This window comes from Physeter macrocephalus, chromosome 21 (assembly GCF_002837175.3).
Source record: "Physeter macrocephalus isolate SW-GA chromosome 21, ASM283717v5, whole genome shotgun sequence".
NCBI classification, from domain to species: Eukaryota; Metazoa; Chordata; class Mammalia; order Artiodactyla; family Physeteridae; genus Physeter; species Physeter macrocephalus.
The window spans coordinates 15,889,325-15,915,738 of record NC_041234.1 but is presented as its reverse complement, the minus strand read 5'-3'; the positions used below and the strand labels follow the sequence as shown (position 1 = coordinate 15,915,738).

General features: G+C 36.8%; 1 protein-coding gene across 15 annotated transcripts in view; it reads left to right on the top strand.

The window, feature by feature from the left end:
* Positions 1-26,414, top strand: part of DMD (dystrophin) — a 2,398,628-nt gene that overhangs the window by 1,468,445 nt on the left and 903,769 nt on the right. For all 15 annotated transcript variants that reach the window (XM_055081921.1, XM_055081920.1, XM_028482834.2 and 12 more), the window contains one exon: positions 14,088-14,263. In XM_055081921.1, the coding sequence (XP_054937896.1) occupies positions 14,088-14,263 (176 nt within the window). The remainder of the gene's footprint in view (positions 1-14,087; positions 14,264-26,414) is intronic.

The window sequence follows — 26,414 nt, the reverse complement described above, 5'->3', positions numbered from 1 at the left end:
CAAGCGAAGATACACACGAAAGTTTTATATTAAGGTCAGGGATAAGAAAAAGGAACATCGGTATGGGAAAAGGGTGGCATAGAGTGGGAGTTTGAGGAGGTGCCTCCAAATCATGACAGTCCTTATTAGCTGTTTATTTTGAATGTCAGAACAAGATAAGAGCCATTTCCAGCTATTTTCCTAAAAATATGTTTGCTGTTATAATTCTAAGTTGTCCTCACTTGAGTATTTGTCTTAGTTTTTATAAAAGGCAGCATGTTCATAGGGCATCAAGTAAACTGGACCTATGGAACTTTTAAAAAATGCTTTTCCTTTGGATTTTCATGGTAGACATTGATTTATTCTAAACTAATATGTAGAAAAATACCATTAAAGAGAGCTGTGAAATGATGATATTGATATTAGAGGAGCTTAATGACATTATTTGAGATGTGATGAATTATCATTTACAATTTGAGGTGTATCTTGTCCACTATGCATGGCTGTATTCCTAAGTTTAGTAGTATCTACTTGAGCAAATAATGTAGTGAATTATATTTACAAGTGCTGCAATCTTAGTAGATAGAATGAGATAACCTTGTTTTGAAATACTGCATTTGAATAATTAAAATACAGCAATGGGAAAGGCTATGTTGTGTGTTCGCACTCTTAAGTAAAAATTCCAGATAAAATATGTTGTTTGAGTGAGTTTATATTAACTTTCCAAATGAATATAACCTATTTTTCTGATTGAAAAAGTATACTTTTTCATTGTAAAAATACATTCAAAATGATGAAAGAAAACCAAGAGTAAATATCATTAATAATCTCATTTCCCAGAGATCACATTTAACATTTTTCTTGATATTCATCTAGTCTAACTCTAACATGCCTCTCTTTTCAGAAATTGCCCTCCTACGTAGATTCTTCAGTGTCCCTGAATCTTATTTCCTCTTGTTCTATTCTTGTGTAAAGAAAACCTATTTTTGCCGTGTCAAATACACAGAGTGGCTCATACACCAGATCGTTGTCTCTGTTCATTATTAACCAAACGTCCTCGAATTTGTTCAGGTGGTAGGCAATTGGACATTTTGCTGCACCTTGTAGAATACAATGAAGTATTTACAGGGTTACTTCATTTGAGCAACTGGGGACAATTTTATTAGCTGAAGAAAGAAATTATTTTAAATTGCTTAGAAATGTGGAATTCAATTTTCATACTGCATAAGAGATTAAACCACAAACGCAGGCACGCATGTCCACCATGAGAACAAGTTGTCATCCAAACCCAAATGAGCCGCCTCACATTGTCTTTGCTAATGAGTATTTGTTTGCGCCTTGTTCAGTCATCCAGAAATGCTCTTTAGCAGGAATAGATGGAAACCAGTTGCACTGACTTCCCGTTTTTGAAAATTGGGATGACATTTGCTCATCCCCAGTGATAACATAGTTCCTCAAAGACCCCTGACAGCAGGGTAGCACCATACTGTGCAAGTTCTCTCATTTCCCCAGAATATAATTGGTCTGGGCCCAGAGATTTTAGCTCATTTAGAGCAGCAGCAAGGTGCTCTTTTAAAACTCCCTCACCTATTTTGGACTTCATTGCTCTCATACAGTTATGCCTTTTCCAGTCTGATGAACATTGTCCCTGACAGAGCAGACAAGCACAGGAGCTGGGCAGTTCTGCTTTCTGTATCATCTCTATCCCTCACCTTCCCCTTCTGCCCCAATCAGTGACCCTATCTCTTTCTGGTTCTTCTTTCTCCAAATGAAAGTGAAAAGGCCCTGGATGTTGTTTTTAACCTCATCACAAGTCTTGCTCAATTCCAGGCTCAACTGTTCCTCACTGTTTCTATATTGTTCTTTATAGTATTTGCCCTCAGTTATGGATCTCTTATTTCATCCCGTGTTGATACACTTTTAGAATCTGGGCTCGCTTAGGATCCCTGTGTGGTGGCATGCATCTTGTTAAACACCACACTGCTTTTTAAGACCTCTTTGGGCTTATTTGCGATTATGTTGTCAAAATTTTATTTTTGAAAGTCTCACAGGCTTCTTGAGCCATTTTCTCTTTCAAAATTTAAGATCATGGGATCACTATGCTTTTTTCCCCCCTTCTTAATCTAATAAATACACCACACATATATACATACACACTTTCCTGAAAGATGGATGCCACTTTACTTGTCTTAACAATTGTTCAAATCGATCGTCCTATATAGGGATAAAAAAAAAATAGTATAACATCCCTGATGGTTCCCTAAGTCTGTCCCCATATAACCTGATCAGTCTTCTGAACTCTCTTAAATTCTGTCTGCAAATGACAGAGGTTTGGCAATCAGCCTTTCTTAGTTCTTTTCTTGTATAAGGAACATCTATTGATATATGTGCTTTGTGAAGTGAGAGAGAAGTTAAATTTGTTAGAAATCTTCATTCTTAACATGGCTAAGGTAGTGTTTAAGTGAGGAGAGATAACTATTTGAAAGTGATATTATTCTTATTTCTTAATAGAAGTAAAATTTATAAAACATAAAACAGATTTATTTGGGAGGGGAGGAAAAGCTTATTCTTATGTAAAATTTAAACCTATTAAGTTTAGTTCTTCATTTCAGTCTCTCAAGACACTTTCACTTAATATTCAGATTCTGCCATTTCATTTATTTTCTATGCTTTCTTGCTCTGTATGACTGCAGCAGATAAATACGGAAGTGTAGAAGGATGTCCCAAGAACTGGGAAACAAAGATATTGTGTTCAATTTAAGTTTGTCAAGTGATTCTACTCGTAAAACCAACACCTCAATTGAAAAAAAATAAATAAACATTTCCATTGCTTCATGCCACATTCCAGTCAATTCCTACTCCCTATAGGCACCTGTTGTTATAATTTCTATCACCATGGATTCGTTTTTTCAGTTCTTGAATCCATATAGATGGAATTGTGCAATTTTGACCAACATACTACTTTTGAGAGTCATCCATGTTGTGAGTATATCAATAGTTCACTCCTTTTTATTGCTGGTTAATATTCACATTGTATAAATATACCACAATTTTTTTGTGTATTCTTCTGTTGATGGACATTCAGGCTGCTTTCAGTTTGGGGATATATGAATAAAGACACTATGAATGTTTGTGTACAAGTCTGTTTGTGAGCACATGTTTTCATTTCTTTGGGGTAAATACCTAGGAATAGAATGGCTGAGTCAAATGTTTAAACTTATAAGATAGCGCAAAACACTTTTCTAAAGTGGTTGTGCCGTTTTATACTCCCACCAGTGATGGTGGAGCTGTCCATTAGCTCTACATCCTACCAATATTTGATCTTAACAGTCCTTTTAATTTTTGCAATTTTGTGGGATTTGAAGTGGTATCTTGTTGTGGTTTTAATTTGTGTTGCTCTGATGACTGACAATATTGAACATCTTTTAATGTGTTCACTGGCCATTCATGAACAGATCATTTGCCTTCTTATTGGGTGAAAGTAATCTTTTGAGGTCATTGATATAACTTGGAAATTGGAAATGACAGAGACATTTCCCTACCTTTTAAAAAATTTTCTCTGAAGACTCCATTGCAAAGCAGTGTTGCTGCTTGGGCAGCGGTGCATTGCCTTTGTAGAAGCCCTGCTCCATGGACATCCCTGTCACTAATATGAAGTGCCAAACATTTTAATTTTCTTTGACTAGTTGCTGAAGATTGTCTCTTCAGAGCCATCAGCAGTAACTTGTCGCTTAGAAGCCTACTAGGTGTTTTAAAATACAGAAATATAATGTAATCATTACTTTTACCACATGTAATATGCTTATTCATTTAGTCATGTAGCCAACAAACTTTTACTGATTAACATGGTGGAAAACTCAAACATAAAGAAAACAGTGTCCTGGGCTTCCCTGGTGGCACAGTGGTCAAGAATCCTCCTATCAATGCAGGGGACACGGGTTCGAGCCCTAGGCCAGGAAGTTCCCACATGCCGCGGAGCAACTAAAGCCCATGCGCCACAGTTACTTAGCCTGAGCTCTAGGGCCCATGAGCCACAACTACTGAAGCCTGCATGCCACAACTACCGAAGCCCACGTGCCTAGAGCCCGTGCTCCACAACAAGAGAAGCCGCCACAATGAGAAGCCTGTGTACCGCAACGAAGAGTAGCCCCCGCTCGCCTCAACTAGAGAAAGACCGAGAGCAGTAATGAAGACCCAAGGAAGCTTAAATAAATAAACAAACAAATAAGGAAGGAAGGAAGGGAGGAAACAGTGCCCTTGCACTAAAGAAACTCATAAACTTGCAACCAAAACAAGGATGTTTAATCTTATATAGACTATGAAAGACATCCTACAGTTGATAGGCAGTAGAATTTTGTGGGATAGATGACTTCAAGTTGAAATTTTATTCATAAGTGTGATAGTATTTGGGGTGTGTTTTCATTTATCCATTTAACAGACGTCTTTTGAGCACTACTATGTAGCTGGCACTTTGCTAGGCACTAGAGTGGGGAAAAACAGTGATGATTCTGTCTTCCGGAGCTCATAGTCTAATGGACTGAAATGAAAGGATTGCATAAGTAGAAACAAGGGCATTTGTGATGGAGGAAAGAGAATGGCAAAGGTCTAGGGAATGGCCGGGGATTCACTGTGAGTTGTATGAAGAGTTGTAGAGTCAATTTGAGAAGCCTAGAAAGGTTTCTCCCAGGATACTATGAGGTTCTGAATGTTACCTAAGCTATTTGGGCTTCATTAAGCAGGTAATGAGGATTCAGTATGTATGTTTGAGCAGGGAATCAACCACCAGCACTGCCCATCAGGGGGATTAATCTGGAAAGGATACGTATGATGTTTCGGTGTGAGAAGCGGTGAAGGAAAACAGTTGGGAGGAAATATTACTAACATAGGTGAAACGTGGTGAACAACCAGCGAGGGAGGGAGAAGTAACAGTGATGCAGGGCAGGAGGTGTAACAGTTAGGATCAGTAAGACTTGAATTGGGGAAAAGAAAGAAAGGGATAAAACAAAGATGAACTGGCAACCTGGTAACTCGGAGAATACAGATGTCATTCAAATAAAGAGTAAAATCAACAAGAGAAAGCAGTTTCAAAATGATGTTATTGTTGGCTTCAAAATGTTTTCTTTGAGTTTAAGAAACATTTAAGAGTTTAATGTTTTCTTTGACTTTCTTTGGGTTTAAGTCAAATGGAAATGTGCCGAAATGCTAAGGAGTGGTTAAGAAGGAAGCGTCACTAGACATAAAAAATTTAGAAAACGTTAACATTTGATAATTGAATCTTTTCCATTACACAAATTAGATTTCTAAGGAAGTCAACACCACCTCTTTTTGCAACTATCTCTGATCTTTTAGGGATTCACATGAGTAATTCCAGAAGTTTTAACAGAAGACTTGCTGAAGTCCCCTGGCTGTTTTATTCTTAGGTTCTTCTCATTTGTATATAGTTCAGCAAGGTACAAATTGTTGACACTGTACAAATATATTAATAACAGAGAGAATCCCTTCTTGTGACTGATTTGTCTGATTTCCAGAGGATGTGCTCAGTCAACAACAGCTACACAATTGTTTTTTATCATCTTCTCATCTAATTCCATGAAGGAGAGAAGCATTGCCATACAACAGATAATGAGTTGGAAAATAAGAAAGCTAACCTCAGAAATTAAGGCTTTAACAAAAAAGGGTAGCTTGTGTTTAATGCCTGTGTAACTTGGCAAGAGGGACATATAAGGCTTAGCGATGCCCAACATGTGCTTAGAGGTGGATTGTTAGTGGATGTCTTGGGGGTTCTGTAATCTAAGCTAATGTTTAAAATCAATTAATTGATGTTAGACACAGGGATCTGTTTTTAATTCCTCTTTATTTCTGGGCCTTTCCATTCTCAAGGGCCTGAGAAACTAAACCTTACTTGATAACTTGTTATTTGTGGTAAGAGATGAGACTTCAGTGAAACATAATTATTTTTTAATGTCTCTCTTCCATACTAGGGCGTTGAATATATTTCAAAATTTTACTTTTAACCTTTCTCAGATGGGAAACCATTCAAGAATACTGTCATATCTTGCCTAGTTTTATGCTCAATTTATCAGTGAATATTTCTTGAACCATTATTAAGGGAAGCGGTACCCAGCACTGTGTCCAGTGCCTCAGGCTTTGATGATAATATTTACCACAATCTCTGTGTTTCTTCTCCTGATCATCTCCCCAAACCTAGGTACATATATGTATACACACACAATCATATACACAATCACACAAGTAATTGGTCTCTTTTACAGATCATCTCTATAATCTCATTATAATACAGTGTTGTATGTAGTTATTTGCTTGCTGTTCTCTCCGCCATGAAACTGAGTATTGACAGGAAAATACGAACCTATTTATCACTGTAAAGGTATCAGATACAAAATAGTAACCTAACTATTTGTTGGAGTGAATCATACTGAAGAGAATACTTACCTGCATTGAACAGTTTACCTACACTAAACAACCATTTAGAGATTACGCCACAGTTAAAGCACACAGAATTCCTTTGAGTACAGAAAAGGAGTTTTTTAAGGGACAAGTTTAATTCCTGATCGCTTATTCATTCTCTCATGAATATATTTTAATTCATCTTTGTCCAGTGATTTTTAGCAGTGGGTGGGTCAAATATAGGGTAAGTAGGTACAAACAGCTTTATGAGAGCGATACTCTGTTTCTTTTGAAATGGAGAATTGTACTGCCTCTCAACCTTCTACATTATGCACACCATGAGATTGATCTCTTTGCCAGCAGATGAACAGAAAATGTTTCAGTGTAGAGATATAGCAAGGGCCAGTCATGACAACATTACTCCTCTCACTTTCCTATGTAGCAATTTTCATGCAAATATTCAGGGAGTCCCCAAATATGTTTGGATTATGAATGCTACCTTTGAGGTTACCCATAAAGTTTTCAATGAAAATGAAAAATCCAGCCATATTTAGAGCCAAACCCACAGCACAAATTTTAGACTTAGCTCTGCCAGTAATGATCGCAGTTATATTTTCAGTCCTAATTTTTCCTCTGGGGTTCAGCCCAGTATCTCCAACTGCCCAGGTGATGTATTTTCCTTCATTCACATCTCCACTGAATGGCTAAATCCTATCTATCTACCTCCCAAATATCAATTGGTTTCATCAACTTTTCTCTGCTTGTACCACTGACTCCCCAATCCATGCTACTATTTCTCCTCACCTTAACTACAGTGATAATTACTAGGTCTCTCTATTTCTACTCTAGACCTTCTCCAGTCCATCCCTCTACTGCGGCCAATGATGAACAACACTTAGCATGGTGCCTGGCCAATAGGAGTTGCTCAATAAATAGTTGTTCAGTCAATGAATGACTCAATGGGTGAAAATATTTGATAAACATGGCAAGTACCAACAGAAACTACAACTTTTCAGAGCCAGTGAGATTAGATAATGAGATTAAGTGATGAGATATCTCATGTTTTAAAAACTATCCTAGTAATTACGTAGAAAGAATTTATGCCTCAAGTCATGTGTTCTATTACCAGGACCACGTAATGAAAGCATGGTCAGAGACAAGAGCCTTCTTTTGATCAGAGAAAAGTCAGTTTGTTTTCTTAACGGATCTAAGTAAATGGAGAGAAAAACAGCTCTTAAATATTTCCAGGTAGTTCTCCCGAAGTTCTAATGAATGATTTAGAAGCCAAGAAGGATTGAATAAATCTGTGAACCTAGAGAGGCCTAGCATTGATTTGAACAAAGTAAAACCTATTAACTTTACAAAGTTGTGTGCTTTATAACAAGTTTTCTTTAGAGCAAGGGCCACTGCTCTCAGAGGGCAGTGGAAGGCGTGTATGCTCCACCTAAAGGCATTCAAATTATTAAAGTCCTAATGCCAAAACATGTCTGAGGACAGATTTAACTTGCACCCTTCAGTTTCAGATCCCCAAAGGCAGAGATTTAACATATATACTGTTTTATTCCTTTGGAATCTGCTCGAAATTGAGAAATGCATGTTTTGGGTTTTTTTCCCCCCCAAGGCATTATTTCTTGGGGAAGGAAGAAAACAAAAGCCTGAGATAATCTCATAAAGCATGTAGTACTTAAAGTACTTTATGATGAATTCATTTGGTATCCACGTTAATAGAAGTGATAATAATGAATGTATATATCACTGATGTGGATGAGATAAACACATCTAAAGGAAATTTTATTGTAATTTGATATTAGGTAAATGTCCTATTAAAATAAATCGCTACTGTACATAATTTTCCTTTAGTTCGTTGGCAGGATGTTTGCTTTGGAAAAGGAACAATCTAATTCTAGTTTGAGGGGGAATTCTCATTATTCTTTTATAGCAACCATTATCAGGAGCAGATAGTGAATTGTACCAACGAACACATCTGCTACACAGGAAAAAAGAGTACTAGATGAAATCTAACCAGGCCGCCTGCTGCCTCCACTTCCTTTAACAAACTAACAAAAACATACATGTTGTTTTAGCATTATTAGTGGGACACAATAAATGTTTACTGAAATGCAAAACAAATGAGACCAGGAGAAATTACAGGCTAAAAAGGTACATTTTACTTTTGATTGATCATTTGTGAAGGCTGCTCCTCTTTGATTTGATTCAGTTGGCAAATCACAAATAAAAGATCTGCAGGTCCTTAGAAAAAAGTTGAGTCTGAGGTACAGTTCAAATTTGGAGACATTTTATGGTCAAAAGAAGAAAAAACTCCTTCAGTATTACTTAATCCTTAGCTATAAAGTCTAATGTAGACATGAACGCTACCAATGAATGACACTAAATAGAAATATTTTATAAATACCTATACAGAGGTGAGGCACTTAGCTCTCTCTCTCGGCTCCTCAAGGGCCCAGCAGAAGACGAACATTTAAGCTGAGCAATGAGTTTGATCTGCAAAACTGGGGACACTCGAGGAAGCAGAAAGCCATTCTGTTTTACTGGGAGTTGGAGTTAAAGTTGGGATTGGGGAGCAGCAGTAGAGCGGGCTGCAAAGGCAGAGGAGAGAACAGGCTGTAGAGGCCCTTCAGACTTTCCCTGGTAAGCTAGTATTTGGACTTAATCTTGTAGTAAATATGGAGGCATCATTCTTGATCTCCTCACCCCGGGCTCTGGACCTTGATTCTTGCCGCCTACACCTTTCATTCTTTACTGGAACATTACCACTTTTCACTTTTTTTAATCCTTCCTATTTTTGTGTTTACTATATTTTTCACTCTGCCTCTCTTTCTCCCTCTTTTAAACTGCGGGATTTCCCCAATTTTAGCCATCTTTCAATCCTTGTCACTATCCTCATGAGGTGCTCTCACAGGGTCATCGAGTCTTTCATGAGGATACAATCACCCAGCCCATGAATGGGCTAGATTGAGTGTGTCCTGTTGCTAAGTCTGCTGTTTTCCTTAAGTATGTGTCCATTTCCTTGCAAAAATTCATCATCTAACAAAAGTTGAGAGATATTTTCTGAGCACGTTAAAACCTCTAAAGGTGGTCATGACTGTATAGTCTAAGAACTAACATGAGAGACAAACTTGTCCAATTTATCTTTGAGAAAAGGACCAGAAACAATTTTTCAGACTCTTACTTGAATCCTAGGGACTGACAAAGAGGAACAGTGGCAAAGATAGTGCATCATATTTTTTATGAAATTGCACCATAAATTTCTACCTGGCAGTTTCACAGATCTCTAGAGGGTTCATATTATTACATGTTTTCACTTGACCAATGAGTAAACTGAGGCAGTGATTAATCTGTCTCAAAATAAAACATTAACAGACTTACCAGTAAATCACAGGATTGGATTTTTGACATATCTACTTGTTCAGTGAAGGTTTGTTTGTCTCTCTTCTGTTTCCCTCAGTCTTTATCTTTTCTCCCAATCACTTTTTGTCTCATCTATTTTCCTATTCCACCTAGTTTGTGATATTTTGCCAATTCTTTATCTCCTACATAGCTTATCCAATTTGTCATTGTACAATTTCCCATAACTGCTTCTTAGCTTTTTATTTTTCTTCATTTGTCACATTTTATTTTCCAGGTATTGTGTTTTGATACAGTTTTGGAAAGTTTTACAAATATACTGATTAAACTTATGCAGTATTTTCATACAAAATGTACTAGTTTCTTTGTCTCATATTTTTCCCTCTATAAAAATCTGTTGATAGCTGTTCCTTCCTTGCCTATAATTCTTCTTCTCTTCCCTCAATTTGACCAGACTTGGAGGACTTAGATATGTGTGTCACTTTCTATAATTTAGGAACATTTCTCAATTTCAAAAGCATACAAGAAGTTAATAATAATGCAGTAACTCTAAGACGTGCCCCTTCTGCTCCCTTGCCTGCTCCACGTATTTCTTGCCTACCTTTCTTTAATAGTGTATCTATTTTGTACACCTTTGTCCCCTTTCACACAGAGATTCTGATTCAGTGGGTTTACAGTGGAATTCTGGACTTTTATATTTATAGTTTGAAAAAGCTCCCTAGGGGAGTCTGATAAGCAGTCATTATTAAGAATGATGCTTTAATATTGGAATCAAAACACAATAAGCTTTCTAACTATGATGAATAATCCAATCAATTTAATTATGATTTTTTTCTATCCAAAGCTAAGACTAGATGTTAATTGCCAGAGAAATAGATAAGGATGCCTATGACAACAGAACATTAATATGATATCAAAGCTTGGAAAGTTCACTGGTAGTGAATAATTTAGTACTTAAAATAGTTAGAAGCTATAGAATGAAAATTAATTTGTTTTTCACTAAGTGAATAAAGTTGATTGAGGTTTTACATTTAATTTTGTAAGTCAAATTTTATCTTTGGGCTCAGAGGCTAGCTGTAAAACAACATGTACAAGTTTTTACTTCCTGTTTTGATCCAGTATTTTGTTGTCTTAAGTTTTATTACTGAAAATTCTCCTCATGTCGATCATACACTATAAATACTTCTCCTGATGACAAAATCTCACACAAATGCAGTACACTATTTAATGAGCTCTTCTTTCACAAAATTAAAAAAAAAAGTCTGAAGGCCCTGATTTGGGACTCTCTATAAATGAGATTTGAATCTAACAATTTTAAATTATTGCTTCATTCTTAGCTACTCAGTTCTATCACTTATCTGGGAAATATAAATAATAAAACCCTTGTTGATTCTACAATTGGATTGTAAAAGTCACTGAAGCCATCAGCCATGAAGTAGAAGGGCCAAGATCAAAAATACAAAGCAAGGGGGCTGAGAGAAAATTCTGAAGCAGTTTTAGTTTATAGCATTATAACCTAGTCTCAAGAATTCTTTGATTCCTTAACAAAGATCCAGAGGGCATTTACTCTATCATGTTATTACTCAAAGTGTTGTTCCCAGACCAACGATATCAGTATCCCCTTGAAGCTTGTTAGAAGTAGAGAATTTGGGGCCCTCGACAGACCTACTGAATCAGAATCAGCAGTTTAACAAGAGCTCTAGGAGATGTGCACATTAAAGTTTGAGACGCAGTGCTATAGCACACATCTGATAGGTGCTCCATGCATTTTTAATAAGTATTTCTAACAGCCGTGGGTATTGGACACCGTTGGAGATACAAATTAGAGCCATAATCTTTCTCCTCTAACAGCTTCCCTGACTTTGGTGTTTTCGGCAAAGGTTTCCCCATTTCAGGAGTCATTCATGATTGCATGATCCAGCTAGTTCTCCAGCCCTGTTGATTCTGCCTCAACAGTTCATGTTACCTCTTGCCTTTCTGTTCTGGTGCATTGTCTAAACTCTAGGTTTAGCCCCAATACCTACCTCGCAGACTCCTGTCCTAGCTGTTTTACCTGTGTCCCTGCCTTAACATTAGCCTAAACTTTGCCTCAGAATTACCTAGCAACACAGCTCTAGCTCTGACACTCCTGTACTTATGTCATTTTCTGTTGCTGACCAACGAATTGCAAAGTCTTTAATGAAAAGCAAAGTCCTCTCTGCCCAAGCCCAACATTAATCCAGGGCTACACCTCTCCCTAAACTTCCACTCTCATACGGTGACATAGAGCCCAAATGTATACTCGGGATCAGATCACAAAAATTGCACACCATAGGCCTTCTGCCATCCCCTTCCCCCCCATCCCGACCCTGCATGTCCCTAAGGCCTACCTATTCTTTCAATTCCAAATTGTCCCCCAAATTATCTCCTTTTCATCCTTCCACTAAGATCCTCCCCCTTCTGATCTATCATTTATTGAGCACCTTGCTTTCTCTGTTCTACTGTATATAGTGTAACAAATTATCCTTCACAAATATGTCTAATCTTGTCAGCTGGATCATACACTGCCTAAAACCTAGAAAATTGTACTTACTTCTTTGAATCTCTAGGAGGTCCAGTGATCAGTATTAATACTAATAATACCTTGGCAATGATGAGAACTCCTTCCTTCCTCCCCTCCTCTCCTCCTCCGCTTCCTTTATTCATAGATTCATGCATTCACTCAGTGGATACTTATTGAAACCCCTCATGAACCAGATGTTATAGTAAGCATTAGGAACAAGACTATATATAGGACACAATCTCTGACCTCAAGGAATTTATGGTATAATTGGAATATAGACACAGTTTGTTATGAATGGGGCTACCTGTTACTAAGCAATGACTGTCACATGCAACAGTGATCTGAACAGGTGTTAAAGAGTGTGATGCAAGTAAAGTCAACTAGCTGCAAGGAAGTATCACGTTTTCTAGAGCACATCTCATGCACAAGAGAGTATGGTCGGGAAAGCTTACGAATAGCTCAGTGACTGTGCATAGTTTTATGTTCATTGTGAGGTACTGTGCTCCTGGAATAATGGCCTGTTGTCATTTTTGCAGATTTAGTGAGTCTTTTAACTGCTGAAGACATACTACCAAAAATTCTAGTATTCAAAATAATGATACATGAAAGTAGTAAAAAACAAACAAACAAAAACCCAAGAAATTTATGTGTAATGAGAATCTAAAGGAGATTTGACCCAGTCTTAGAAAACAGGCATTCATTTATTTATTTGGCAAGCATGTAATGGAGTTTGTATGTACTTGCTCTTGGGACAGAGGGATATAAGAATATTATGTAATTAGAATCACATGTACTGGAAAGTGGTCTGCATAATGACTATCCCATCCATATATAAGGGACTGTGAGTCCTTTAGATTGAAATATGGTAAATATCTCAAGTTCTTATATTACTTCATTTTCTAAACTTCAGATTTAGTAATGGGTTGTAATTGCCTTACAAATTCTAGATTACCTTTTTTTTTTTTAAAAAAAAAAGGTAGAGTGCCATTTTTATTTAACGGCAAAAGGCATTTTTAATACATATTTGGTTGTAACAGTCTTTTTAAGAAGAACTGTCTTTCTGACACTCTACTCTTAAAATTTCATTTAGGATAAAAAGCAGAAGATATTTAAGCTTGACACCGTCAATGACTCATAAAAATGTTCTGGTGGCTATAGATTATTTTTAAATTTCTCTGTACCTTAGGGATTTCTTGATAGGCTGCCCCTGAAAGCAATTAATTCTCAGTCTTATGTGGTTTTATAATGCAAAATTCATTGATGGAATCAGAATTTGAAATAAATTTCCTTCTCGTATAGTAATGAATTTTTGTTTAAATATCTCGAGGCTTTTTAAAAAAAACTCTGGCTACACTATGTTTCTTCTTTTTCACCTCTCATATTGACAGTCTCGAAGAAATCTAAATACTTTCTTCATGTTTAAATTTTACAACACTTCATAGACTATTAAACATGGAATATCCTTGTGGGGACAAGAAATCGAATTTGCTCTTGAGAAGGTTTCCAGCTAATTGATTTGTAGGACATTATAACATCCTCTAGCTGACAAGCTTTACAAATATAAAAACGAGCTGAACTGAGAGGGTGCTTTTTTACTGACACATAAAAGGTGTCTTTCTGTCTTGTATCCTTTGGATATGGGCATGTCAGTTTCATAGAGAAACTTTCACATGGAGCTTTTTTATTTCTTTCTCTCCCAATAGAACTGCATGTGGTAGCACACTGTTTAATCTTTTCTCAAATAAAAGGACATGGGGCTTCATTTTTGTTTTGCCTTTTTGGTATCTCACAGGAACTCCAGGATGGCATCGGGCAGCGGCAAACTGTTGTCAGAGTATTGAATGCAAATGGGGAAGAAATAATTCAGCAGTCCTCAAAAACAGATGCCAGTATTCTACAAGAAAAATTGGGAAGCCTGAATCTGCGGTGGCAGGAGGTCTGCAAACAGCTGGCCGAAAGAAAAAAGAGGTAGGGCGACAGATAAACTAGGAATTCTAAAGTTTTAGCGGAGCTGTTTAAGCTGCCCTTAAAAGAAAAAAAAAAAAAAAAAAGATTTTGTGAAAGATTATAACCAGGGTGAAAGGCACTAACGTTAAAGGAGCCCATCAACAGTTAATAGCAATAGTGAACTTGTTCTTTCTTTTTCTAGAATAATAAAATACGTAGCTGTTGCTAGTTAAATGGGCAGTGCTTTTTGACTGTTTTAAATTTTGAAGTTTGTTTTAAAAAGCACACATGATTGTTTAAATATGAATGTCTTCAGTCTATTCCAGCTTAAACAAGCTGCGTCTCAATTATTTTTTAAAGAAGATGAGAAAGGGAAGTTATAAATGACCATTTTGTAGGAAAGACTGCTCTTTGGCTAGATTTTTTTTAACAGCTACAAATGTGACTTACGATGCTGAAAAACATGATAGTCATATTTACCTTTTAGTTCCACTACATTTCTTAGCACATTCTGAAAGAGGGACTTGGGCTGAAAACGTTCAAATCTAGAGAGGAAAACAAAACCTGAGAAAGGTTAGTGTTGAATTCAGTCGTCATTTAACTTACCCTTGGAATGTATCAAAAGCACAGAAAGCCAAGTGTGTGCTGCTGCAGTTGGAAAACATAGATATTTTTATAAACAGGATTTTGTATTATGCTTCCAGTTGTTGCGAATGTTTCCTGTTTCATAAGGGAGGACTTGGTCATTAGTTACCAAATGAGACTATTGTTATGAACAATGAAAACTCAGTTCTACTGCCAAGCTCTTGCTTCCTACCTATCATCTACATAATAGGTGGATTTTAATATTCAGAAAGCTAGAACAACTCACTGATGAGCGTCTTTGGTGAGGATGTGTTAGAAAGATTTTGGAATTACGTCCATTGTCATTGCCCACCTCCTCTGGCCGTCTTTGCTCATGTTGCATTATTCAGAAAGTAGGTACGATTCATATTGCTGTACAAAATGAATGCATTAGTTGATCTACACACATGTGCGCACACACATACACAAATCTTGCTAAAGTTAAAAAATAATAGCATCATCTGAAAACATTTTTATTTTAAATCTTGGTTTAGAAAATATTGTTTTACATATATAAAACAATATATATATTGTTTTATATATTATATATATAATCATAAAATAAAGATCCAAACTTTGTAGTTAAATTGCTTCCTTGGGAAAGTCATACACTTTTTTTTTTTTTCCCCAAAATTGAAATCCTTCTATTAAATACACAACTATCCCATTATTTAAATAACTGATATATTTACACTGTGGGCAGGTTTAAAGCTGTATAACATCATTTCTGCCCCAGACCCAATCTAGTCTAAAGTAAGATGTTAAGAAATGGGGAGGTTAAGGAAAATTGAATAGCATGTATAAGAATATGTTGAATTCATAAAGTGGATTAAATTGATGGGAGGATTATTTTTTCATTATTGTATACAAGGTATTGTTTCTCATTTTGAAATACCTTACTCATATAATGTTTGAGTAAAGCTTGTTAATATTTTCTATAACTTCTTACCTGGATTTTTAAATTCTTGTTGTTGGTTATTGACTTCTAAATGCAAATTATAACTTATAAATGAAGATAGGGCAATATACCTGTTTCACCAAATAAGCTCTAAAATTTTAGATCTTTCTAAGCTTATAAGAAATTGGTGTATGCTGACTCTTGTGAAATATTACACAAACTGTAGGTTAATTACAGCTAGGGATTTGGCTGTAATTGGTTAGAAAAAAATTCTCACATTTAAACATTCTGACCTACATTAACTATTGCACTTTTATTCCTTAAAAAGTCAAGATCAGCTTCCTTGAGTTTTTTTTTTAACTCAGCTTTTAAAGTTGTCTGCTTCATGATACATTTAAAAAATAAATGTTAGCATATTTAAATTTCCACTGAGATCAGTTTTGTGGCATACTCAGGATTTTTGTATCATTTAAATTTTATGAAATGTAAAAAAGTAATAAAATATAAGTGCCATTTCTATATAAATACACTCACAGCTATTTCCAAGCACCCAGTAGCACATAAAGTAAAAATAAGTAAAATAATATTTTATAAAGAATTTGTTAACCTAACAATTGTGGGAGGGCTGTACATGAGACTGTTATTAATCAGTGTCATGCTTTCAATGCACCCCAAGCAGAAGTTAGAAGGAGATAGAAGTTATTTATTGCACAGGTGAAAAATAAGATGACTGTTCAAGGTGACAACAGTATTCTTAGTTTGCAGTGGGATTTAAATACAGCTGTTGGAAATAGATAATATTTCTTAGTCCATGTACACAAATGAAAAAAGTGTACAATTTAAGCAATTAAAGTCTACAAAAATTATTTGTAGCTTTATAGCTACAGAATTTTAAACATTTCTCTTTGAAAATGTAAGCTATCCGAAATATGAGAAGAAAATTCTCAGAAAATTTCAAATAGCAGTGGACATCCGTTAAGGTTAGTCTGTGTTGGAAGTAAATGAAGTATAAAATAGTCAATTAGCTGTGCAATTTAATATAGAAAATTTACCGTTGCCTCAATTATGAAGCAGAGAAACTGGATAACATCTATAGGTTTAAGCATCATAGTAATGAGTTTAATGATGACTTAGCCACCAAAAAGGTCTTTGTAAACGAAGAGGATGCAAGTGAAAACCTATTGACCATAAAGGGAAGTCATAGGTTAAAACAAAGCAAGCCTGTATATGAAGACTCTTAAGCCTCGGTCCACTGATAGAATTCAAGGGGTGCCATGAGCTTGAATGGGGGGAAATACCTCTTTGTTTTCACTAACCTCTTAACTGAAGTTGAGCATCCCCTTGCATTTTGAATATAGGCAACAAACCAGAGCAATGCTAGCAGTATCTGTGAAATCACAGACGTTTTCCTATCTCATTAGAGTTGTTACATACATCTCAAAATATGGTTCATGCTTATCACTGCTTCAAAACTACAGTAGTTATTAGATCTATCACAGTATCTTATTAATGTGTTAATAATAAACAAGCAAGCATTACTTTATCACAGATTTGTGTTTCTAATAGTTTTGAAACTATTTCAATACAATTGGCTTCCTTTGGAGTCCTATGTATTTTATATTCTGGATTTAAAAACATTATTCTGAGAAGTCTCAGGCTTCACCAGATTGCTGAAGGGGTCCATAACGTTAAAACAACAACAACAACAACACTGTTTCTAGTCAGCTGTTCGTTTAATCTGCCCAGAGCTCATTCTCATATATTGGGTTGGCCAGAAAGTTCGTTTGTAAAAACCCGAACGAACTTTTTGGCCAACCCAATACCATGGTTTTACTCCGTTTTGATGGTGTAGTCACCATCCTCAAACATTCCTTTATTTTATCCTGGAGTTTTCCAGGAGATGTACCAGTCAAGGGAATGTAGGTGGGCAGGCCTTCAAGCAATGGGTTGCTGACAACATAAGAAACTGTATTTTACTTAGAATAATGTCAGTTTATGAAAGATTGAATGAAAGAGGCAAGCAGCATAATGGGAGGTGAAATCCCTAAATTGAGGAATCTCTGATTCATTGCCCATAGCAACAAACAATGATCTTAAGAGATTATCTCTCCTCTTTTCTTTTGACGAATGTGATATTACTTCCTCCATTTCACAGATAAGACAAAAATTGTACTAACATATATTGAGGAATAACAACTTTAATTTAAATTTTACTGGATTGAAAATATTGCTTGAAATTTTTCTTTTCCAACATTTTTTTTTTTTTTTTTTTGTGGTACACGGGCCTCTCACTGCTGTGGCCTCTCCCGCTGCGGAGCACAGGCTCCGGACGCGCAGGCTCAGCAGCCATGGCTCACGGGCCCAGCCGCTCTGCGGCATGTGGGATCTTCCCGGACCGGGGCACGAGCCCGCGTCCCCTGCGTCGGCAGGCGGACTCTCAACCACTGCGCTACCAGGGAAGCCCTTTCCAACATTTTTTAATGAAAAATTTCAAGCATATAGAAAAGTTGGAAAAAAAGTAGCATAATGAATACCCATATACCTTCCTCTCCTCCTACATTTCTAGATTCAACAATTAACATTTTACCATATATGCTTTTTCTTTCTCTTTCTCTCTGCCTCCTCAGTATCTGCCTTTATGTAATATAGGAAATAATATACACACACAAATTTTTGTTTTAACAATTGCATGTAAATTATAAACACTCTTATACTTAACCACTAAATACTTCAGCATGCATCTCCTTAGTTTAATGACATGCCATATATAATCATGCGTGTTTATCATGCTCAAGAAAATTGAAAATAACACCATATTTTTAATGTCCTATCCATGCATCTTTTCAAATTAGAGTTTTCTCCAGATATATGCCCAGGAGTGGGATTGCTAGATCATCTGGTAACTCTTTTTAGTTTTTTTAAGGAACCTCCATACTGTTCTCCATAGTGACTGAACCAATTTACATTGCCACCAACAGTGTAGGAGGGTTCCTTTTTCTCCACACCCTCTTCAGCATTTATTATTTGTAGAGTTTTTGATGATGGCCATTCTGACTGGTGTGAGGTGATACTTCGTTGTAGTTTTGATTTGCATTTCTCTAATAATTAGCAATGTTGAGCACCTTTTCATGTGCCTCTTGGCCATCTGTATGTCTTCTTTGGAGAAATGTCTGTTTAGGTCTTCTGCCCATTTTTGGATTGGGTTGTTTGTTTTTTTTATATTAAGTCGTATGAGTTGTTTGTATATTTTGGAGATTAATTCCTTGTCAGTAGCATCATTTGCAAATATTTTCTCCAAGTCCATAGGTTGTCTTTTCATCTCATTTATGGTTTCCTTTGCTGTGCAAAAGCTTTTAATTAGGTCCTATTAGTTTATTTTTGTTTCTCTAAGAGACAGATCCAAAAACATATCACTGCGATTTATGTCAAAGAGTGTTCTGCCTATGTTTTCCTCCAGGAGTTTTATAGCATCCAGTCGTACATTTAGGTCTTTAATCCATTTTGAGTTTATTTTTGCATATGATGTTCGAGAATATTCTAATTTCGTTCTTTTACATGTAGCTCTCCAGTTTTCCCTGCACCACTTATTGAAGCGACTGTCTTTTCTCCATTGTTTATTCTTGCCAACTTTGTCGTAGATTAATTGACCGTAAGTGTGTGGATTAATTTCTGGGCTTTATATCCTGTTCCTTTGGTCTATATGTCTGTTTTTGTGCCAGCACCGTACCATTCTGATGACTGTAGCTTTGTAGTATAGTCTGAAGTCAGGGAGCCTGATTCCTCCAGCTCCATTCTTCTTTCTCAAGATTGTTTTGGCTATTCATGGTTGTTTGTGTTTCCACACAAATTTAAGTTTTTTTTCTTCCAGTTCTGTGAAAAATGCCATTAGTAATTCGATAGGGATTGCATTGAATCTGTAGATTGCCTTGGGTAGTATGGTCATTTTAACAATACTGATTCTTCCTCTCCCAGAACACAGTATATCTTTCCTCTGTTTATGTGGTCTTCAATTTCTTTCATCAGTGCCTTGTAGGTTTTGGAGTACAGGTCATTTGCCTCCTTAAATAAGTTTGTTCCCAGGTATTTCATTCTTTTTGATGCAATGATAAATGAGATTGTTTCCTTAATTTCTCTTTCTGATATTTCATTGTTAGTATATAGAAATGAAATAGATTTATGTTTATCAATTTTGTATCCAGCAAATTGACTGAATTTATTGATGAGCTCTAATAGTTTCTGGTAGCATCTTTAGGATTTTCTATGTATGGCATCATGTCATCTGCAAACAATGACAGTTTTACTTCTTTTCCAATTTCAATTCCATTTGCCTTCTATTTTCTGTATTTCTTTTAAACTGGAAGTTGGGTCTAGATGAAACTTGAAAAGATACAAGTCAAATGTTTTTGGCAAGAATACTTCATATAGGATGCTATGTAATTTTTATCACATCAGGAGATGCATAATATGAGGTATTCTCACTCTAAATCCTGCTAAGTTTGATCACTTGCTTAGGGTGGCAACCATTAGATATTGAATTGTAAAGTAATATATTTTTATTTGAAATTAGTAAGTCATCTGATGGCTTTAATACCCATTGATGATCCTTCCCTGGCCCAATTGTTACACTGGGGACTCAAAATTATGATTTTCCCAGTTCTGACATGAATCCTGCAAACTGATTTCTTTTATTAAAAAAAGAAATCCTTTTTCTCTCTTTGATCTCAATATGGACTTATGGATTCTGATTTCGTCAATATGTTGGAATGAATTAGTTATCGTTCTTGCTGATCCTCACCTCTACCAAATTTAACCAGTGGGAGCCCGTTCAAGCTTTCTGCTTAAATATCCCAGGTTCACCTTGTATTTTCCCTGCCCCAGGTATGGAATCTCCCATTCTCTAAGGGCCTCTGATTTCCTTCACTGGAGAATGTTATATAGAAACCAAGACCCGGGCAGTAACACCTTCTCAGAGGAATACTGGCACCTTTCTGGCAAGCAGTACTAGGGGAAAAAATGTTTTCATGTTACTTTTGCAAGGATGCAAACATCCCTATCAATCAGAATACATCAAAATCCGAAGTAAGGCTAAGCATCTTAAAAAGTTCTTATTGTGTTAGACTTCATGTAAAAGCAGTAACTTCTTAATCATTTCAGTGCCTCTACTGCTGAATTTTTGAACCAAAGTTTACCTGTATATAATCTATGCTAGTTTACCAAGCAAATTAATGGTGTAAATAAGCTAATGGGAGGCATTCCTGAATGTACTTAAGGGAAGAAATTGCTTTTTAAAGACCTTAGCTCACTGTTTGCATGCAAATAGATGCTGTTAATTAGAAATGAGCCTTATCTAATTCATTAAAGTAGGCCTAGTAGGACCTCTTCTTGAAAATCTCCATTAGCAATTCATATTACTCCATGCACCCTTTGTAAGACAACTTGTTTTCTCTTAAGTCTTCTTTAATTTTGGCTTCTCACTAATTCAGATGTCCCTAACAAAATAGTCTTCAGATAGAACTTTGTTTTCTACAAAATGAAAACCGAAATTTTACTATAATTCACAAGTCTCTTTGTGGTGTAGGCCATATTTTAAATGTAGCCAACATATGCGTGTAAACCAGTGCTAAAAGCCTTTTCACACATTCAGCCTTGGCCCCCCAGGATCCCTCCAGCCCTGACTCTAGTCCACTTGCTTTATACCTGAACTTCCCTGGTTTCTTATCACCAGTTTTAACCCTGATTCTTCATCCAGTCCGGAGTTTGCAGACTGAGTGCCCACAAGCTGAATCTAGCTTGGAAAGCGCTTAGTCTTTTTACATAGGCACTGTTATGAAATAATTGCCAACATTTAAAAATTGAGAGTCTTCATATTTTAAAAATATAGGATTTCTGTCTCGTTTTGAAACCTTCGATCTGGCTACTAGGCATTCATTCCGATGTTCTCCCAAGGCATGATCAGTTGCACCTAAGTAATATAACAGATGTTTCTTGCTGCTCGAAGGTGTGGTCTCTGGACCAGAGCACAGACATCACTCGGGAGTTGCTAAGAAATGCAGAATCTAATAAATCATAGTCAGCATTTTAACAAGATTCCCAGGTGATTCATGTGCATCTTAAAGTTTGAGCAGCGCTGGTTTGGGCAAGCAAGCCTTCTCTTCAGTTTGCTACAATTGTTCCACCTCAGTCGTTTATATTAATTGCTTTCCCATAGACATTTGACTTAATAATACATTATATAGACCCTTATATACTGATGATGATTATGATGGTGGTGGTGACAGCACTTAATATTGCCAGGAGCGGTTCCAAGTGCTTTACATAGCTCATATAATCCTCATAACAACTCTATTCTCATTTCCATGCCTACAGAAGGGCAACTGGAGCACAGACTGCCGAAGTTCTTTGCCTCAGATCCCATAACTAGCAAGTATTTGAACCAGGATATAAGCCCAAATAGTCCTAAATCTCGCATTGTTATTCTAGATCCGATTTTACATTACTTAGCTTGGACCTTTAGTATTCTCTAAGATATACTTCTGTCGACTAAAAATATGTATATATACAACCTAAAAGTTGAGAGTTATGTTTTATTCGGCAGACATACTGAAGCCTTCAAGCCTGGGAGGCAGCATCTCAAGTAACCCTGAGAAAACTGCTCCAAGGAGGTGAGGCGAGAGGGGAGCTAGGATATATAGGAGTTTTGCAACAAAGGGCAGGTAGTCTGAACGTCAAAAGATTATTGTTAATTAAAGAAAACCAGATATCTCAGGTTAAGGAATTTAGCACTTGTCTTCCTATGGGAAGGTGCAAGGGTCCGGGCTCACTGAAATCATTCGTTTGATATGCACCCCAGCTATCTCAGGCCAGTATCCTGTCTTTTCACATCCTGAGTTTCCTCAGGGCTCACCGTCAGGCGTGGCTGCTGCTAGATGGCAGATATTCTTTGTTTCCTTCCTGAGTTCCCTCAGGACTCACTGGTGGAGGGCTGCAATCTCTGATGACCCTGACATCCTTTGTTTACTGATATGGCAGGCAATATTTTATTTCTCACTTACAGTTTCTGCCCACCACCCTCTCACTTACCAAGCCCATTCCCTTACCTGGCCATACTCAGTAGCAAGTGAATAGGACATGAAATCTGTTCTGACCTATCTTTGCAAGCATGTTATCCGCCATTTTCACCATTTCAGCTGGTGTCTCAAGCAGAAAATGACCTGAAGTGTTCTGTCATTCCGCTTTTGCAAAAGCCATTTACTTTTGTGTTAAATTGCCTTTCCCCTTAATTTTTGTTCAAAATCCTACCCATGCTCCAAAAGCCAACTGAAGTGCTATTTCCTCAATGAACGTTACCTGCTCTTCTCAAGCAGAAGTACTTTGCTCTCAAGTTCTTCTTGCTCCTTTTCATAACACTCACATAACATTTTACATATCTATTATATATCATATGTACATATATTTTATTTCCCCAGCAAGATTGAAAGCTTCATGAGGGCAAGGCAACATCTTACTCTCCTCTCTATAACCCACAATACTTAGCAGAAAATCTAGTACACTGTGGATGACCAAAAATTATTTTCTCAATTTAAATAGTAAAAATGTCTATCCATATTCAAATTAAACTAGGCATTTAAATCTTTACACTTGACATTGTTACATAGGTTAAAAATAGATCTACAGAGCCAGAACCATTTTTTAAAAATGTTTTTATAATATCACATTTCCATGGATACATTTTTAGTTCTGAAAATTGGACTTGATCAGCTTTAATCTTAAAAATGGAAGAAATTGGGTTAATAACTCATAGTTTAGGTGTTCTCCAGAGTTTAATACTCTTAAGAGAAAATGACTTCAATTCCCATAGTTATTTACTCCAAAAAGAAGGTCTTTGATTCAAAAACTTTGTACATTTTTTTGTGTCAGTCTCACTGGATCACAACTAGTAAATTCTAGTGATCTAAGTAGGAATTAGACTTGAAATTAGGTATTTTACCCTCATCCAACCTGTAACCAGAAGATATTTTAGATGCAATCCATATCGCCAAAGATCTATTTTTAGATTGATCAGAGAGGATCATACAGATATTATTATCCACAGGTGTCTATGGAAAAGCTCATTTCTTCCCATCTGTTCTCTGATGACTCTTGAAAAGCTTTCAAGGGCATTCATAATTCTTCATCAAAAGACTATGAAAAATCAGCTTCATAGCTAATCCTTTTAGGTCCTATTTTCTTCTTTGAAACTTGGCAAATTCTAGTGAAACTGACTAGCTGGATCCAAACATGATGTCACATTGGCTGGTACAGACAATATCACTCTCTATAGATACACAAGTGAATGCATACTCTGTATGGTCTTCTATCAACTTTTATGGGGCTGGGGAGGTGGGAGTTGAAGTAGGGAGGATGATCTCTGGCATGGGCCTTGTAGGTTGGCAGGAGTCAAATGAAGAATGAATGGACACACCAGAGAGGAAACGTGATAGGAGCAAAATCAATGAAACAAAGAGTGGATACGTTGAAGGACTACATGCAGTTCAGTACAGATACGCTCTCTTAAATCTCCATTTACTTTACTCATCTACCTATTCTAAGCTCTTCATTCTATATATAAAACCAACATCCCGGGCTTCCCTGGTGGCGCAGTGGTTGGGAGTCCGCCTGCCGATGCAGGGGAACCGGGTTCGCGCCCCGGTCTGGGAGGATCCCACATGCCGCAGAGCGGCTGGGCCCGTGAGCCATGGCCGCTGGGCCTGCGCGTCCGGAGCCTGTGCTCCGCAACGGGAGAGGCCACAGCAGAGAGAGGCCCGCATGCCACAAAAAATAAATAAATAAAAAAACCAATAGCCCAATTCCTATTCCAAACTGAATGCTGGATATTAGTAACTTATAGATGTTTTTTAAAGTTTTTCAAGTGGACTTCCTGAAACCATGCACCTTGCCTCCCATCATTTGAGAGTATGATTTCTAAGAGTCAACCGTGTGCTGTTCCCAACCCATGTATGCAAGTTATTCTTATTTTTAGAATTTTCTTATTCAATTAAATATTACATAAACTAATAAAATTGGAATGCAGAGAGAAAGAAAATTGTGGTTTCTATTAAAAGTAAGTTGAATGCTTTGGAAGACTGATTAGCAAATAATGCTGTTCAATTAGATGTGGATGAAGCAACTATTTACAATTGGGGGTAGAGGGTAGAAACCACAAAGATCTGGAAGGATTTTGCGTTTAGATTTTTTTCCAATGTCTCTAAATCTTACTCTAAAGAAATCAAAACTAAAAGTCATAGATTATGCAGTCTAGGAGTGTTTTCTACAAGAAAGAATATGCTGAATTTCAGTCAGTTCGCCCGTACCAAATGAGTAATGAGTTAATGATCATTTATATGTTCTAGGTGAAAATAAAATATTTAAATATGCATAAACGACTTTATATAATCCATCCAGCTTAACAATATTGTTTCAAAACCTGCCTATCCAGTCATCCCAGTCAAGTTTAGTAAGAGGATTTCTCTTGTTTGTCTAAAGGACAAAGTGTGGTGTGGTGCTAAATAGAGCAGTCAAGATGGACCAGGTCATAAGAGATTTTGTATCTCAAAAAACTTCTTTCTGGGGTGGCATAGAAGAACATGGGGAGGTTTTTCAGTGGATGAGATGTGGAACCATATAGGCCCCTCTGATAGTTGAGCTCAGGGTGAAATGAAGAGGGTGAGACTGGCAGCTGGGTGACTCAAGTTTCAGTAGTTTTGTAGTATTTCAGATTAAGGACAATGAGTGTCTGAGCAAAATAAAGCTTATAAAGGTGAGACACATTCAAGATACTCGGTAGATGAAAGTAAAATAACTTGGTAATTGACTAGATGAGAGGGTTGGGAGCTTGAAGGAAGGATTCTAGGAGAACCTCCTTCCCCAGATTTCTGGCTTGGAGAATTGGCCGAATGGAGTGCTGTTAGTTATGAGGGGAAATACAAGGGGCCGTATGCAGGTGGAAAGAAGGCAAATCAGACATAAAGACGTCAACTTGGGATATGATAGGTTTGAGGGGCCTGTGGAACAATTAAAACAAGTAGTCAGAAAACATGCATTTGGATGTGCAGGGCTGAAGGCACTGACCCTTTTTCTTCTCAGTGAAGCCATGGTAGCAATCCCCAGTCAACTAACCGCTTCTCAATGAGATCCCTTTCTCATTTCATTTACTCAGATCCCTTTCTCATTTCATTTACTCACTAGCTGGTAAACAAAAGAGAGTTCCCAGAGTACATATTAACCAATAAACACTGCTGTGGAGAAAGGGTTCAGGTGTTAGGAAGCTACTGTGGCAGATGAATACTAGTGGTGACTAATTGACTGAAGTAATACCTGTGATCTCTATGGGGTCACAGACTACCACCCTTAATTTACAAATCAGAAGCGCTGGTAGACAAAGTATGGGAGACAGACCAGGAGAACATATTCATCACAACATACAAAAAAATAAGCTCAAAGTTCTTACCCTACTAATCGCAGATCAGAAATGGCCTCTGTGTATGTTTGGGACACCCTGGTGAAAGCGAGGTTGTCTACAGCATATTTAAAGCATGAATACAGCGTTCAATGAAATGCAGACGGTCAATACAGAGGTAGCTAGAGAGCCTATAACATGACAAATAAGCACAA